The 14,199-nt window shown below is 37.1% G+C and overlaps 1 protein-coding gene across 2 annotated transcripts in view; it reads left to right on the top strand.

Annotated features, from left to right (window-relative positions):
• NIN (ninein) overlaps window positions 1–9,585 on the top strand; it is a 49,150-nt gene extending 39,565 nt beyond the window's left edge. Inside the window, exons 27-29 of one of the 2 annotated variants that reach the window (XM_026056236.1) lie at window positions 2,938–3,129; window positions 8,312–8,425; window positions 9,376–9,585. In XM_026056236.1, the coding sequence (XP_025912021.1) occupies window positions 2,938–3,129; window positions 8,312–8,425; window positions 9,376–9,585 (516 nt within the window). Of the gene's footprint in view, window positions 1–2,937; window positions 3,130–5,970; window positions 6,302–8,311; window positions 8,426–9,375 lie in introns of those variants that run through there. The other variant, XM_026056237.1, reaches the window with a different exon arrangement.
• Window positions 9,586–14,199: the final 4,614 nt, after the last annotated feature.

The raw sequence follows: 14,199 nt of genomic DNA, 5'->3' as shown, positions 1-14,199 counted from the left end.
AAGCAAGTGAATGGGCAACATGTTATGCTAAACGTACGATGCAATTAGTGGTAAAATTTTATTAGAAGAGATGACTTTGACAAGTTGTTGAAAACATTGTTTATATCTGCCCTGTGCCTTTATGTATTCTCAATTAAGCTATGGGAAAATTCCAAACACAGTTAAACCCTTTCCTATAAACATCAAGCATGGAAATGCATTTTCTCCTGAAATTTGTATTTCAAAACATGCAAGACTTTTGTTACTTACGATAACCTTTTCCCAGCAGGTGTGTGTAACACTCAGTTAGCACTTTCTAACTTCTGACTTTCTCTTTTGTGCCTGTTCTCCTTTTGTTCATGGCTAACCTGTCTAGAACTCAGTGGTTGGAACTAGCAGAGAAGGGTGCAGTTCTCTTTCTGAAATAGTGTGCGAAGGTAGAGCAATCACTTTCAATGTACTACCATAGCATGGAGAAAATACATTTATTTGTTTTATACAGCTTTTTTTTATTATTCCATGCATCCTTTAAATAAAGGAGCCACTATTCATTTTAATCTAACATTAATTCTTTGACAGCTGCACTAACTTCTTTTGTGTGGATAGTATATTAGGAGATTGATCCTGTAGGCCAAGAAGTTGCATACTCTTAAGGCCTTACTGTGGAAATTGAGAAATAATCGACTGCATTCAAAAGGACTAAGCTGACTATAAGAAAATGAAAAGTGGCTCAACCCCTTCCTTCTAACCCATTGACTGTGAGACTTGAAGTTGTTTTCATGCTTACCTCTGATATCCTGCATGCCTTTCACCAGACTGTCAAATGTTTCTTTAATATTAGCTGGTATGTGATCAGAGTCGATGTCATCCCTAATAGTTTAGCAAGTTCATTACTGTTCCACTTTCTTCTACAGATGAGTATGGCAAGACTATATTTTTTTCATTAGCTATGCAATTGGTATTTTTTAAGATGCTGTTAACATTTAATGACTGTCTCTTCAGTTTTTTCATTAGATTGATGTATTTCATGATATGGTAAGAAACCCTAGATAAATTCCATGAGAACCTCATTACTTCTGTTTATATTGCCAGTAAAAGAATAGCTCCTTTACAGACAAGCTGATATGAGAGCCTCCTGATAGTTTAAAAAAATAAAATAAAATTCAGACAGTTTTGTTTTTAAAAAAACATGTAAACCTATATTCTGTTTATGTGGGCCAGCAGAAATGGATCCTAACACGGCCAGAGCGTTAGAAAGAGTTCGTAGTGCATTTCAGACAGGCTGATACTCTGCGTTAGAGCAGAAGCCCTGACAGAGGTGGACTATTATGGAAAATGCTTACAACTGTTTCCATTCTAGATGTACTCAATACCTAAAGTATGATTACTAATTAAGGCCCTAATTATACCATGTGTGAAAGGAAAAGTAAAACCACTAACATAATCTTGCATACCTTTTCCTAAAGGAACAGACTAATGGTTGTGAGATTTCAGGTGAGAATTTTAGGATATGGTTGGTTGATTTTTTTTTTTTTTTTTTTTTTTTTTACAAGAAGAAAGGTATTAATCTTATGCAAATTCAAGCTGCAAATTGGCATGGCTGAAACATCACTTTCTTGACTATATTTGGGGGGGAGGGCAGTATTAAACCTATTACAGCTGTGAACTAGTCTTTCCTGGATATTTTCACTTCAGTCTACAAAAATGCTAAATAATCCCATGAAACAATAATTCATTTTTAGCTCTCAGCGTTGTCTGACAGGTCATCTAACACTGTGACAGTTCATCAAACACTGGGCTCTCGTGGCTGGAACATTACCAGAAAAAGGTGATGCCAGAAATGCCTAACTCTTTTCTAGCCACCTTCATCCAGTAACTGTCCTAGCCTTGCACCTAATCAAGTGAGGGGGCAGCTAAACCTTTGGGACAAGTCTGTTCTGTGTTGTGGGTTTTTTTTTGGTTGGTTGTTTTTTGCCACAGAAAGGACATCTAGGAATGTGATCCTTTTGTCCTTACACCCGAGAGTCCTAGCTTTACTATCCTGGAAGTTCTCTAGTTGGTATAGCTCATTTCACAGAGGACAACCAGTATATACTTTGGCATAAACTACCTTCGCATCATGTAGACTTGCTGATTTCATTTGGTAAGCCTTTTTTTTAATGAAAGCAAAACTTAAAAATTTGGAACTAACTCCTTCAGATTACTAAATGCATCCATATCCCAAGGGCCCCTCCATGCAGGTACTTCTGCCTGTGTAGCACAGATAGGCATAAGGAGTCAAGACTTGCTATCAAACTCTGCTTGTGGCATGGCTAAAAATGAAAATTATAAAATGTGTTAAAACTTCTCCTATTAGTGGATATAAAGATAGATATATGGGATTCTAAATACTGAATTATGAATAAAATATAGTAAGCATCAAATTACTAAAATCATCACATACTAAACTGAAAGCTTGTTTTGCTTTTAGGAATATACTTTTCCATCCTAGATGAAAGCCTAGAAAAAATTAGCACTTTTGGACAGTTTCTTCAACCCACCTCATGCTAGTGCTTTTATTTGTAACTCGTCACTATATTCATAACAGCTCCTAGGATCAAGATTACAATTAAAAAGTAATGCTAAGTTGAAGGTCACCACAGGTCCATTTAACTTTGACAGGATTTCATCAAAAATTCAGTGAATTATAATTAAGGTCTGAAATTATTACTGAAAACTCAGATTCCTTTAGACTTAAACTGCACGTAAAGATGCATCTTTCTCATTGAAAAGAGAAAAGTTGTCTTGTTTTTAGCTTCTGCTACCGAGTTCAAGCTCGTTTCTCTTGCTTACAAGAAATTGCTCAAGACTAAGTTGATGCCTAGTAAATCATGTATCGTGCAGGAAAGAAGCTCTGAAAGATATTTTGTGCAAACTGCAACGCTGCCTGCTCCTGATGACCGGCTTTTTACCATTTAGATGCTACACTCGAGCGCCAGCGCGATGCTTAGCCAGTCCCCGCACTCCCGGGAGCTCCAGCAGCAAGGCTGTGCTATGGTGCCCAAGGAGCAGTTCCTGCAGCTCCAACACCAGCTACTGCAAGCAGAGAGGAGTCGTCAACGTCTTCAGGAGGAACTTGAAAACAGACCCTCTGAAACAAACATGCCACAGGTAAAGCGCTCTTTCCTCTGCAGGTTACAGCTTTAAAAGGGTGTTTGGTTAGTTTGCTTGTTCTTTGTGTTTTGGGTTTTTTGAATTCTGTGATCCTTTCTCTGTTTATGCCAGTTCAAAAATTAAAGTTCTTTCTATCACAGATGTGTACAAAACAAACCTTTGTTGTTTAGCATATTTAGCTTGAGCCATTGCTTAATCCCACAGTCCTCTTAATTTTCTTGAAATAAACATCCCATCCACACTTAACTGGCTTTTTCTCCTTCTGTTCTATGTGCAATAACTCTTTATAGCTTTTTTCTTTACCTAATGTCCATGTCTGAAACCATTTGGCTTTTAAAAATACAATACACCACGTATTGCACAAGCACACATGCCTAAAACATAAAATATAAGTTCAGGCCATTGCTGCCACATGGATTTCTGCTGTATCAGATGTAGTAAAGCATAATACAAACAAATAACGCTTTTTATAAGGTCAGCCTGTCTTCATCATTTGGTCACGGTAGGACATTGTTTGGAGAACACTATTGTACAAAAACTTCAACATTGCCATTTCTGAGGGAAAAACAATCTAATTCCAAGAAAAACTGCAGACGCTGCACGTACTGGGCTTAGTGGTTTTCAGTTTTGTTTTTTTTTCTAATGTGAAATTATAAATTATAGGGCAGTAATAGCTCTGGTAGAAAAGTTAGCATTTCCCCATATAAAATTAAGTTTGGAGAGTAGGTTTGACACATGGTTTAATTTTTTAATTTTGCACTCAGATTGCTGTTGTGTCTTTAAAAACACATTATTTCAGAGTCCAAGACTTTGAAGGTCAAAAATCTCTGAACATGTCAATAGGATATTTTGAAAAAAGGGTGTTATGGAGAAAGAGACTATCTAGCGATATTTTCTAAAGTCTCTAAAACTTGGGAGTAAGAATTGTTTTTTTGTTTAAAGGCATAAAATCAAACAGTTCCCTCAAAAAGACAGCAAATAATACAGGATTAGCAAAAATAAATGAAATGTAAGGTTCTCTCCCTTTCAGCTGAGTCCCGATCAAAGTGCATCATCCCAAGCTAATGTACTTGGTCATGTACAATGAAAAGTAGAGTGTGCGGTTTAATTTGGAAATCAATAAAAGCCATATTGCAGCAATAACATCTGCAAATGAATGTGCTGTGTACTGCATTAGGAGTGATGACTTAGTAATTTTGCCTTTGAAAGCCTGAGAAACAATTTGCAAACTAGTCACATCCTGGAACTTGTAGTTCTACAAATATGACTTGTATGTTTCTTTTTTAAAAAAAAAAAAAAAAAAAAAGGCTTTGATCTTGGAAAGCTTTGTGAATTTAAAACCATTCTAGAGTCTTTGCAAATATTTGCTGTCAATGCACTTAAACCTTTGAACTTTCTTTTTATATCGATTTTGCTTAAACAAAGTGAATGGATATTAACAAGATTCTAGTTCATAACATCTGCTACAGCTGTTTTCGTGGGCTTTCTAGATAGCTAAAATCACTGTTGTTAAACATCCGCATTATATCACTATGAACAAGGCCAAATTTGTCAATGCTTTTAGTTGGGTACAAACTAAAATGCTTCTGGAAGCATATCTTGCTTTAATTCTCGTTATTGTCGATTTTTTAGTCATCTTGATTTCTAGGGTTAACATTTAGTTGAGCTTATGTCCATTTTAATGTCCACTTTAGCATCTTGAAAAATTGCATCCTAATCCCTCTTCATCATCTTTTCACCAGTGAGTACAATGTGAGGTTATCCATGCTTTCTGTGTAAACTCAACCACCTAGTTTTGCTGCTGCTGCTTTGTACTTTGCAGCTCTCTTGGGTGCCAAGTCCTTCYGTATAATAAGGTATCCAAAGTTATCCCCCTCCTTTTTGGAATTATTTCGTGTTCTTCATACATTRCAGTTTTCATTGCTTCTTGATCACAGCTTTGGTCTGTGTCCTCATTCATTTTACAATGATTCCTGAGCTGTTGCCCTGCAAGGTTACCATTCTGTCGTAAGCTCAAGTTTCACTGAATTAAAACTCCCGACCCTTTTCTGTTGGGTTAATCTGTCTGGACTCTTCTGAATTCTAGATAACTTTCTGCTCTGTCTTGTGCTAAGATACTTTCCTGTCACACAGTAGCTATCACTGCACTCATCGTCATTTTCCTTGCTCAGTAAATAGTGGGGGCCTGTCATTGACCCAATCTTTTTCTAAGTGCTATCTATTCGAACCTCTGAAAACAGATTTTTTTTGTGTGTGTGTGTATTCAAAGCACTTGGAGTTGCTAGTCTCCTTATTGGAGAATTCAAACTTTATTTTGGCAGCCCCTCTGACCAACAGTTCATTCACCTGTTCTAGAAAAAAGACTTGTAACTAGACTTAAAATAGAAATGCAGGTGCAAGTAAGGTGGGTTTTTTCCTTTTCCAAAGGAGGTCAGTTGGGCTTTCATAAATGCTATTCAACAATCTAAGATTTTTATGTAGTGCCAGATAAATTTCCTCTAAGAAATCTAATTGCTTTGCTAACTGCAGTTAATCACCGCCTAAAGTTAACTGACCTTCGTTAAATACCCCAACATGTTGATGAGCCATCTGAAGAGTCCTTACATCTAGAAAATGCATTTTGAATATCTCCTCTATTGCATATGTGCAGTGCCAATACTAATATTTAGAGAAATGTAATCTGTGATGCTCTGCATGCTTTCTTTTGCATGTGTTTTTTGTTTGTCTTGCTTTGCTTGCTTAGCTTGTATTTGTGGTTTGCTTTAACAAAGTATACGTATTTTTTTTCTTTTAATCTTGATATGAGGGTGAAGTATCCCACTTGCCTCCTTTCTCTAGGCCTTGCTACCGGAGCAGCGAGCAGTGCATGCAGATTCCTACAGGAGGATCGGGCACCTCTGACAGCTTGGCTGCTTATGATCTCATTCCTTACCATGATAAACACACACACACACGAACTGGCATAAGCTGAGAAAGTTGAGGATCAAATTATTCTGTGCATTTTTTTTAAAGGTTTCCAGTGTTATGTTATTTCTTATTTATTTGTCTAGAAGCTATTTTGTGAAAGGTCATAACCTGTCCTTTTTAATTTGTTACGAATCACTTTTATTTATGTTATTTAAAATGTGGATTTGTTCAATGTGGAAAGAGATGAACTATTTTTCTCAAATGGTACTAATTTTATAAGAGATTTGAAGAAAATCTGGGGTATTTATACTGCATTTTTGTATAAGATGTATAAACTTTTTTAAAGGGAAAGATGACACTTTTGATGTACATGAGAAATAAAAAAAATTTTTTTTAAACAATGGCTCTTGTCTTACTAGCATTAATAGTTTCAGCTTTATGAGCAAAAGTTACAGCTATTTTGTCTAAAATTTGTTCTTTGATACTGAGGATTGTCATATCAGGACTTTTAGGAAAGGCTTGTGATACAGGATGTACAGGTATTCGGCTGCTTTCCAGCAGGAATTGTGCCTGTGTATTTGAGAACAGGACTTGCACAGTACATGGACGTACCCTATTGCTGTGACCATAAAGGAACAATGGGAGGGCCAGAAAAGGGAGAAATTACTAACAGATTGGTTTCTCACATGACAATCCCTCCTTAGGGTTTTTTCTTTTGTCTCAAATTACCATGTTAAGTTAGATATTTTTTTTCCTTAATATTTTAAGAGGTCAGCAAAACACAGCTTTGAAGCCTATCATTTTTCTAGTTGGGAGCAAATGAACCTTGTCAGTGTTCTGCTTTCAAAGATGTTTTGGCTCATATGCTTTTAATGAGCTTAAAGCCTAATGCTTGAGTTGGTTTCTCCCATTAAACATGAAATAATAAAAAGTTAGGTAAAACATTCTCGAATTAACTTTAACCTAAAAAAACAGGGATCACAAATGTAGAGACCACCAGTTCTTAAAGTTTCCACTCATCTACTTAGAGCTCCTGCAACCAATTGAAATGTAATATTTGGCCATGTTTTCAAATTCCAATCAAGTTACAAAAGATAGCTGAAGATAACTTGGCTAAAGTACTGCAAGCTCTACTTAGTACTATTTTTTTTTTTTAATCTGGTAAAACATCCTGTCCAGCAATACTGTAAAACTGCTTTCTGTATGACTCAGATTTAACTTTTTTAAACTTCTTTACAAGCTATGAGAACATATAACCCCGTACATAGACTTAGAGTTTCTGGTGCTCCATTAAATGACATGAGTAAACTTCAGTCAATTCCATTCTTTCTACAGTAGTTTAGATAAACAACTAACTAGCTAAAAGTCTCCTTCCTCAGTTTTTTCATTTATCATCCCACACAAGAATGAAGGTACTTTGTTTTCGTAGGCCACTTGAGAGGGGCAGTGCTTTACCAAAGTTGTTATTCTCAGATGACTTCCTAGAATTCGAGTAACAAGACAGCACTAAAAGAAGAATCTCTTTGCTTGCAATCATTGTGTAGTGTTCCCAAATACAAGCAAGCTTCCTTGTATTTCCTAGTGTTTCTAATTTATTTAGGAAAAACTCACTCAGTAGCTAGTATAACAGGCACACTCATGACAGTGAGTTACTATGCTTTTAGTTAGTTTATCTGCTACATCACTGAATAAAAATTGAAGCGCACTAGAGTAGGTATTCAGAAATATTAGTGATCCACAGCTAATTTAAAGAAAGTAAAAAAACAAGCTTGGAATAACAGTATCCTACTTTTTTAGGATTTGTTACTCAGTTCAGAGGGACCTTTGACATGGAAGAGTTATATTGTCAAGCTAACATGCCTTTCTGACTTCACCTTAATAAATTTTTTTCTAAAGTCATTAAGCTTTCGATTAGTACTTTGTTTCCCAAATGCAATTGAACTATGGCAATGCCTGGGAACCAGAAAATGAAACTATCCAGATCTGATTATCGCAGTCCAGACTGAACTTAATTCTGTATCACTTTGTCTTTGATCTGGTAATCTAAAGGGTAACTTGCACAGACTTGGAAAACTGTTTTAATGCTGTGAGTGTCCTTTAAGTGTTTTCATAACATTTTGCTTGCATGAGCTGTGTACTAACTTAGTCTACTCTTTAAAATAGACCCAGATGTGGAGTGCTAGTCTTCTCTAAAGCATGAACTGAAAAGAGGAGACTGGTAAATGTGAATTGATGTTTGTTAATTGATTCTCACATAAATGTTGCTTTCTAGGGGGGTCATGAACAGCTTCTAAAAATGATGGAAGAACGTATGATGGATGTAGAACAGAAACTAAGGCTTGTGAAGAGGCTTCTCCAAGATAAAGTAAATCAGCTGAAAGAACAAGTAAGCATTCTTACTGTCTTCCCTAAATTTTCCCCATAACTTCTGTAAACAACTAAGCGAGCAAAAGCCACCAAGTCAGACTTTTGCTTAGAGTAAAAGGTGTTTTCCTTTTGCTTTTAATGCTTCTGAGCTAAAATACAGCATATGCCCCAAAATTCTCAAAAATCCAAATTGGGGACTGGCTCTGTCACTCAAAGTTCCTAAAAGTTGTGCTTGTTTGGCATGCCGATATACCCAAAGTCAGGAAACAAACATTAAATTTGGGCCAAGTATCTTAACTGGAAAATAGCTGTGCTTAGAACAGGAAGAAGAAAAGATAATTCCTAAAGAGTACTGACAGGATTAACCTGTGATCATTTCCCCACCACCACCACCTCCTGCTTTGCTTGGATTGATTTTGTTTGGTTCTTTTGTTCTTGCTCTGGCCTTTTTCAGAAGTCTTGGATAGGGTAGGAAAAGGTGGCTCTGAACACTTTAGAAGGTGGAACTCTGCATCCCATGATAACGAGGCAGAATATATGTGTTTTCTATCAAGATGGAGACAGTCCCTTCTCCCACATCAAGGCAGGGCTATGCTGCTGTCCCCAGTTTTATAGGGGGAGCTGGTGGTCCAAATCCCCGAAGAACTATCTTGGGGATCACTGGGCTTGTGGATCCTGTTGTGAACTAGACCTGTCCCTAGAGGACAAACGCTATAAGCAGTTCTCACCTGCCACAAAACTCACTTGTTGCCCACCGTCATCTGCCTGATCTTTCAAGGTACAAAGTCAATCTAATTTCAAAATATTCATAGTGCCCATAAATACTCCAGAAATGTATAGCTTTGAAAATAAGCTGAAGTGGGTGGGTTGTACTCACTTGTGATATTTGTTACAGTAAACATTCACCTATTTTCCAAGCACTGTTTTTTGCTTTTATTTTTGAGTAATTCTGTTTTATTCACAATTTAGCTTTCCAAGAATACTAAAGCAGATGCAATGGTCAAGGATCTCTATGTTGAGAATGCACAACTGCTGAAGGCTTTGGAGATGACAGAACAGCGGCAGAAAACTGCTGAAAAGAAAAACTATTTATTAGAAGAAAAGATTGCTAACCTCAATAAAATAGTAAAGAACCTGGCATCCCCCTCTTTTAATTCAGCAGCTGAGTTAAGGTCATAGCAAAGCCGTAAGTGTGCCACAATCCCATGCACTTTACTGAAATGTTAATATTTCAGCTCTTCACTGTTTTGCCTTTTTGTACTGATGGATTTTAGTTAACAAATGCCTCCAAGGAGATGACAGAGCTACATTCGAAACAGGACACTGCCAACTTCTGTTTATTTCCAAACTATTTTTCTTCTAAATTCTGCCTAAAACTAATCTTCAATATGTACAAAAAGACAGGTTAACTTATTCTGATACTTTGGTTTTATTTTAAAATATACCTTCTGAATTTACTGTACTGAACTGATTATCCCAATCCAGATTGAATCCAGGGTCTAAAGCAAACTTAAATTAATGAATTCAAAACTTAAATATATTTCTTGCTGTCTAGGCTACTTCATGGTTCAAACCTAGTAATATTGATAGATCAGTCTTGAGCACTGTCAGTATAATTGTTATTGAAAGCCGGACTTCCTTGATATTGTCCGTATSCTGCAAAATAATTCTGGTTTCTCTAAAGCAATATGCTCCACCTTATGCATTAGGCTTCTGAGTTACTCATCATGGCTGTTTCTCTGCAGAGCTCAGAAAAAGTGTTTTCTTAAAAATATGTAAATAGACTATTGCCTCCAACTAAACATAACAGCATTTCATCTGAAGAAATTTCCCAGCTAGCAAACGAGTACTTTTTTTTTTTTAAAGCTGCACTGCCAGACAACTTACTGTAGAGGCCTTAAATTTTCTGCATGTGGAAATAAGTTATACTAAACAATGGAAGAATCGCCAGACAGAAGTGAAGATGTGAGGTCTGTTTATATAATTTGTAAATTCACTAAAGCAGTGGAGTATGTTTATTAAACAACTCACAGAAGAATGAAGAGGGAGACCTAAATGATTTCTTCGGTGGCATCCTGTCACGAGGGCTCCCGGAGATGGACCTTCGCCGTTCGTGCAGTGTTCTGTTTGACTCGAGTGATCATTTGAACAGGCCTGTCCTTTCCAGTAGATGCTAATACAGCATCTAAGTTTGTAATTAATTGTGAGGAAACATATTCAAGGTGAATATGAAACACTCAGGGAATAACAGCCTAAACTAGTTTCCTGCACTATTATAAACGTGGATATTAATGTCAATAGATGAAGATAAACATGTGCTAGGAAAAGCAGGATAAACCAAATTGTATTTGGTTGAATATTACCTGATAATACTCCTAGATGAACATGCGCTAATGGTGTAATCATGAAGGTCAAAGACCAACCAGCAAGGTTTGTAATGACAGGTAATATTACCTATCAGACCAGTTTATGAGGCTAGGGAATACAAGTTTTCTGGGAACATCCTCAAGATTTGAGATAGGTCTGACACAGAAATAGCTGAATGAGAGCTTGTATGCTTGTAGAACCCATTACTGTAGTCTAAATAAAGATGCTGTCACTCACTCTACAAACTCCTTGCCCCTATCAGGGCAGCAAGACTTTTTTAAATGATGTAAATAAAACTGGTGAAAGGGGCCACACTGGCAGTACTTGAAACTGGTCCTCTTTAAATATACACTGCATAAATAGTGTATGCAGAGGAAGAGGGCAAAATGCTTTGTTTCTGAGACCACTAGTGCAAGGTGACAATTACAACAGCATCTGTAATGAGCCAGCTGACCCCAGAAACTGGAATAAGGCTGCCTACAAGCTGTTGAGTAACCTGCAGGAAATTACTCATTTGGTACTGATGAGTATGTGGCTCTAGGGGATACTATCTATGTCTAAAGGGGTACCTAGTAATTAGAGCGTTGAGGGACTGAACTATACATACGGGGTATGACCTCCTCTTCTCCTTCCCCCCTCCTTCTCCTTTCCTTTATGCAAGGAATATAAGGCCTATTAAAGAACTGAAGAGATGGTATCAGGTTTTTTTCTTACACCTGCATGCAAGAATGGAGCATGAAGGTGAAAAAAGTAATCATAAAGAATCTGTGCTATTTTGTTGTTGTTGTTGTTGAAAGGTCACACTGAGTATACAGGAGTATATTTACATTCAACAAATCCTTTTCAAAAAAAGGAAAGATTTATCAAAACAATAATGGAAAAATACCTTGGAGTAACACAATCTTTACACATTATTTCATGACTATATTATTCTAAATATCTGAACTGGCTCTGTTTTTCTGAGTAATCTCAAATTCAGACATTTACATACCCCATTTTTTCCACAGTCTGCAAAAGCTATTTTACAAATTCAAAACTGCACTGAGATAAATTGGAGCTTCGTTTTAAATGTTTGAAGCAGGGAGATCTTGTTTCTCATGGTAATCAATAAGCTGTATCAATTATAAAATAGCTCTGTGTGGGGGTACCCAGACTGTGTTAGCAATATTGAGCACACGCCCTAAAACCATGCCTATGCTAAGAAAATTAGTGATGCTTAAAAATGTTTCCAGGAAGCACTGTAGCTGATCCTTCAGATAATCAGAATTATACTTGGAAAAACATTACTAGATAGTACTCTTTAAGACTATTTCACATCTTGATCTAGGTTTACTTCTAATGCTCAGTATGTGACCAAAGTTTGAAAACTGAACAGAGGGAATGAGTATTTATTTAAACTACTGTAGAATTAATTTGAAATAACTCATTATAAAAACTAGGCTACTCACCTAATGTTTTTAATCTCCTAGTACTTACAGTGTTTTTTTTAACCAAACACAGACATTTCTAAAATACAATGCCAAAAAGGAAGCCCTGATATGATGATAACACTGGAATACTAAAGAGAAACAGAGAAAAGGGAACTTGACTTCTCCCTTTCTTATCTTATCATATCTTGCCCTACTTTTCTTTCACTTAGCTTTAAAAAACTAAACTAACCATGGAAGAGAACAGGAGGAGAAGGACAGAGGAGAAGAAAAATGTTTGGTAAATATTTTTTAGACCAAACTCCAATTTCAGTAGAATATTTGCGTGAATTCTCAAAAGTGCCTTTTTAAATTATATATGCTAGAGTATTTCTGTACTGTACTTTCTGTTGCTACAGAACAATTCAGGACAATCCTTTCCCAAATGGAGTGAACTCAGAGAAAGGTAGTGCTACTTACAAACAAGTGTTATGTTGTATATTGGTTGAGTATGTCAGCTCAGAAGTTAAGCAGCTAGTGTTACAAAGTCTAAGCTAGTGAAAATAAGCATATAAACATGTAAATTCTTAAGCATTTGTGATCTTTCATGCATGAGTGTCTCCTATGCAGTATAGGCATTTTAAAGATACCAAAGTATTTAACAGTATCATAACTAGCAGTCAAAAAACTATTGAATTCCTAAGCCTTGTTCCCACAACAGGTCTTGCCAATTAAGATATTAACTACTGTATTACTAAAAGGTGTTTTAAGTGTTTTTAACTCTTGCTTTATGAATCACTGTGAAAATAGAGGCACATAGACGTTTGGGGTTGGGATTTTTGAGAGAGGAGGTGGGAGAGGCAGAGGAAGTATATGCCCAAGTCAAATTTATGTGAATTAAATGTACACAGCTGAAGTACTACTTGTCAATTTAGAATGGTATAAAAGTATACATTGCCACACATTCGCCAAATATTAATTTAAATTCAAAGAAAACTAAATTATTTTAATTCTGATGAAAAAAGGGATTGTAACATATTTGATTTTAGCTATTTACAGATTATATGTGAGATGCAGAAGGGGACGGTTTGGATCTATCAAAGAACAGTAAAAGCCTTTATTTTGCTTTCAACAAATGACATCATTGTTATAACTGTGCTGTGCTGTCTCCCAAGTTTTACCTGTCTGTCTCCTGTTCTCACTGTCAGATGCTGTCATTACTGACAAATGACTTGTGTATAAACAAAAACAATTGTGTATTTTTTCTATCAAGTTTGTTTTGTTTCAGTGTAATATATTGTCCTTATAACATCATGTAAAATTGAAAGGTGAACCAACTTATACATTATTTATAATGAGCGTAAGAAAAAAATAAATTTCTGTATGATCACTATTTGTTTTTTATTTATCTAATTTAAAATATTTATCTATCCATGGAAATCATATGTATGCGAGCAAAGTGTAGTACTAGGAAGGACAGCCTGGCAGCCACTAAAAGTAGTCCTTCCCCTTATGAAAGCAGAGAACCAATTAAGGGCTAAAAAGCTGATGGGATAGTGAACCTACCTCTTAATTTGTTTTTAAGCCTCTCCTGCTGTCACCTTCGGTGGCATACCCGCTCTTTGCTTTTATAGGGAAAACTGAGTGCTTCCCGTCTTATCGCCTTAACTAAAAGTTATGTTTGTTGGTAACTGATGTGAGGGGCAGGGAGGTGATACCTGCGGGAAGCACGGAGCGTCCGTGGGGCCCGCGGCCTGTCCGCGTTGTAACGCGCGGGGGAGAGCCGTGCGTGCCCCGAAGCGGGGGCCTGCACCCCCATCCCTTGCTCTCCTCCAGCCCCGGGCGCTGGGGGCTCAGCCCGGGGCCGTGAGCCCTTGTCCTGCTCCGGACAACGCACGCTGCGGCGACGCCGGCTCCTCCTGAGGGAGCCGCACTGAGGGGAGAGGAGGCAGCGCGCGCCCTTCCCGCCAACCCCCCTCCCCCGCGCCGCGGGGCGCGCTGCGCATGCGCCGCCGTGCCG

Source organism: Apteryx rowi, unplaced genomic scaffold (genome assembly GCF_003343035.1).
Source record: "Apteryx rowi isolate R43461 unplaced genomic scaffold, aptRow1 scaffold_13, whole genome shotgun sequence".
NCBI lineage: Eukaryota > Metazoa > Chordata > Aves > Apterygiformes > Apterygidae > Apteryx > Apteryx rowi.
The sequence above is the reverse complement of the archived record's forward strand: the minus strand, read 5'-3'. Positions and strand labels throughout refer to the sequence as shown.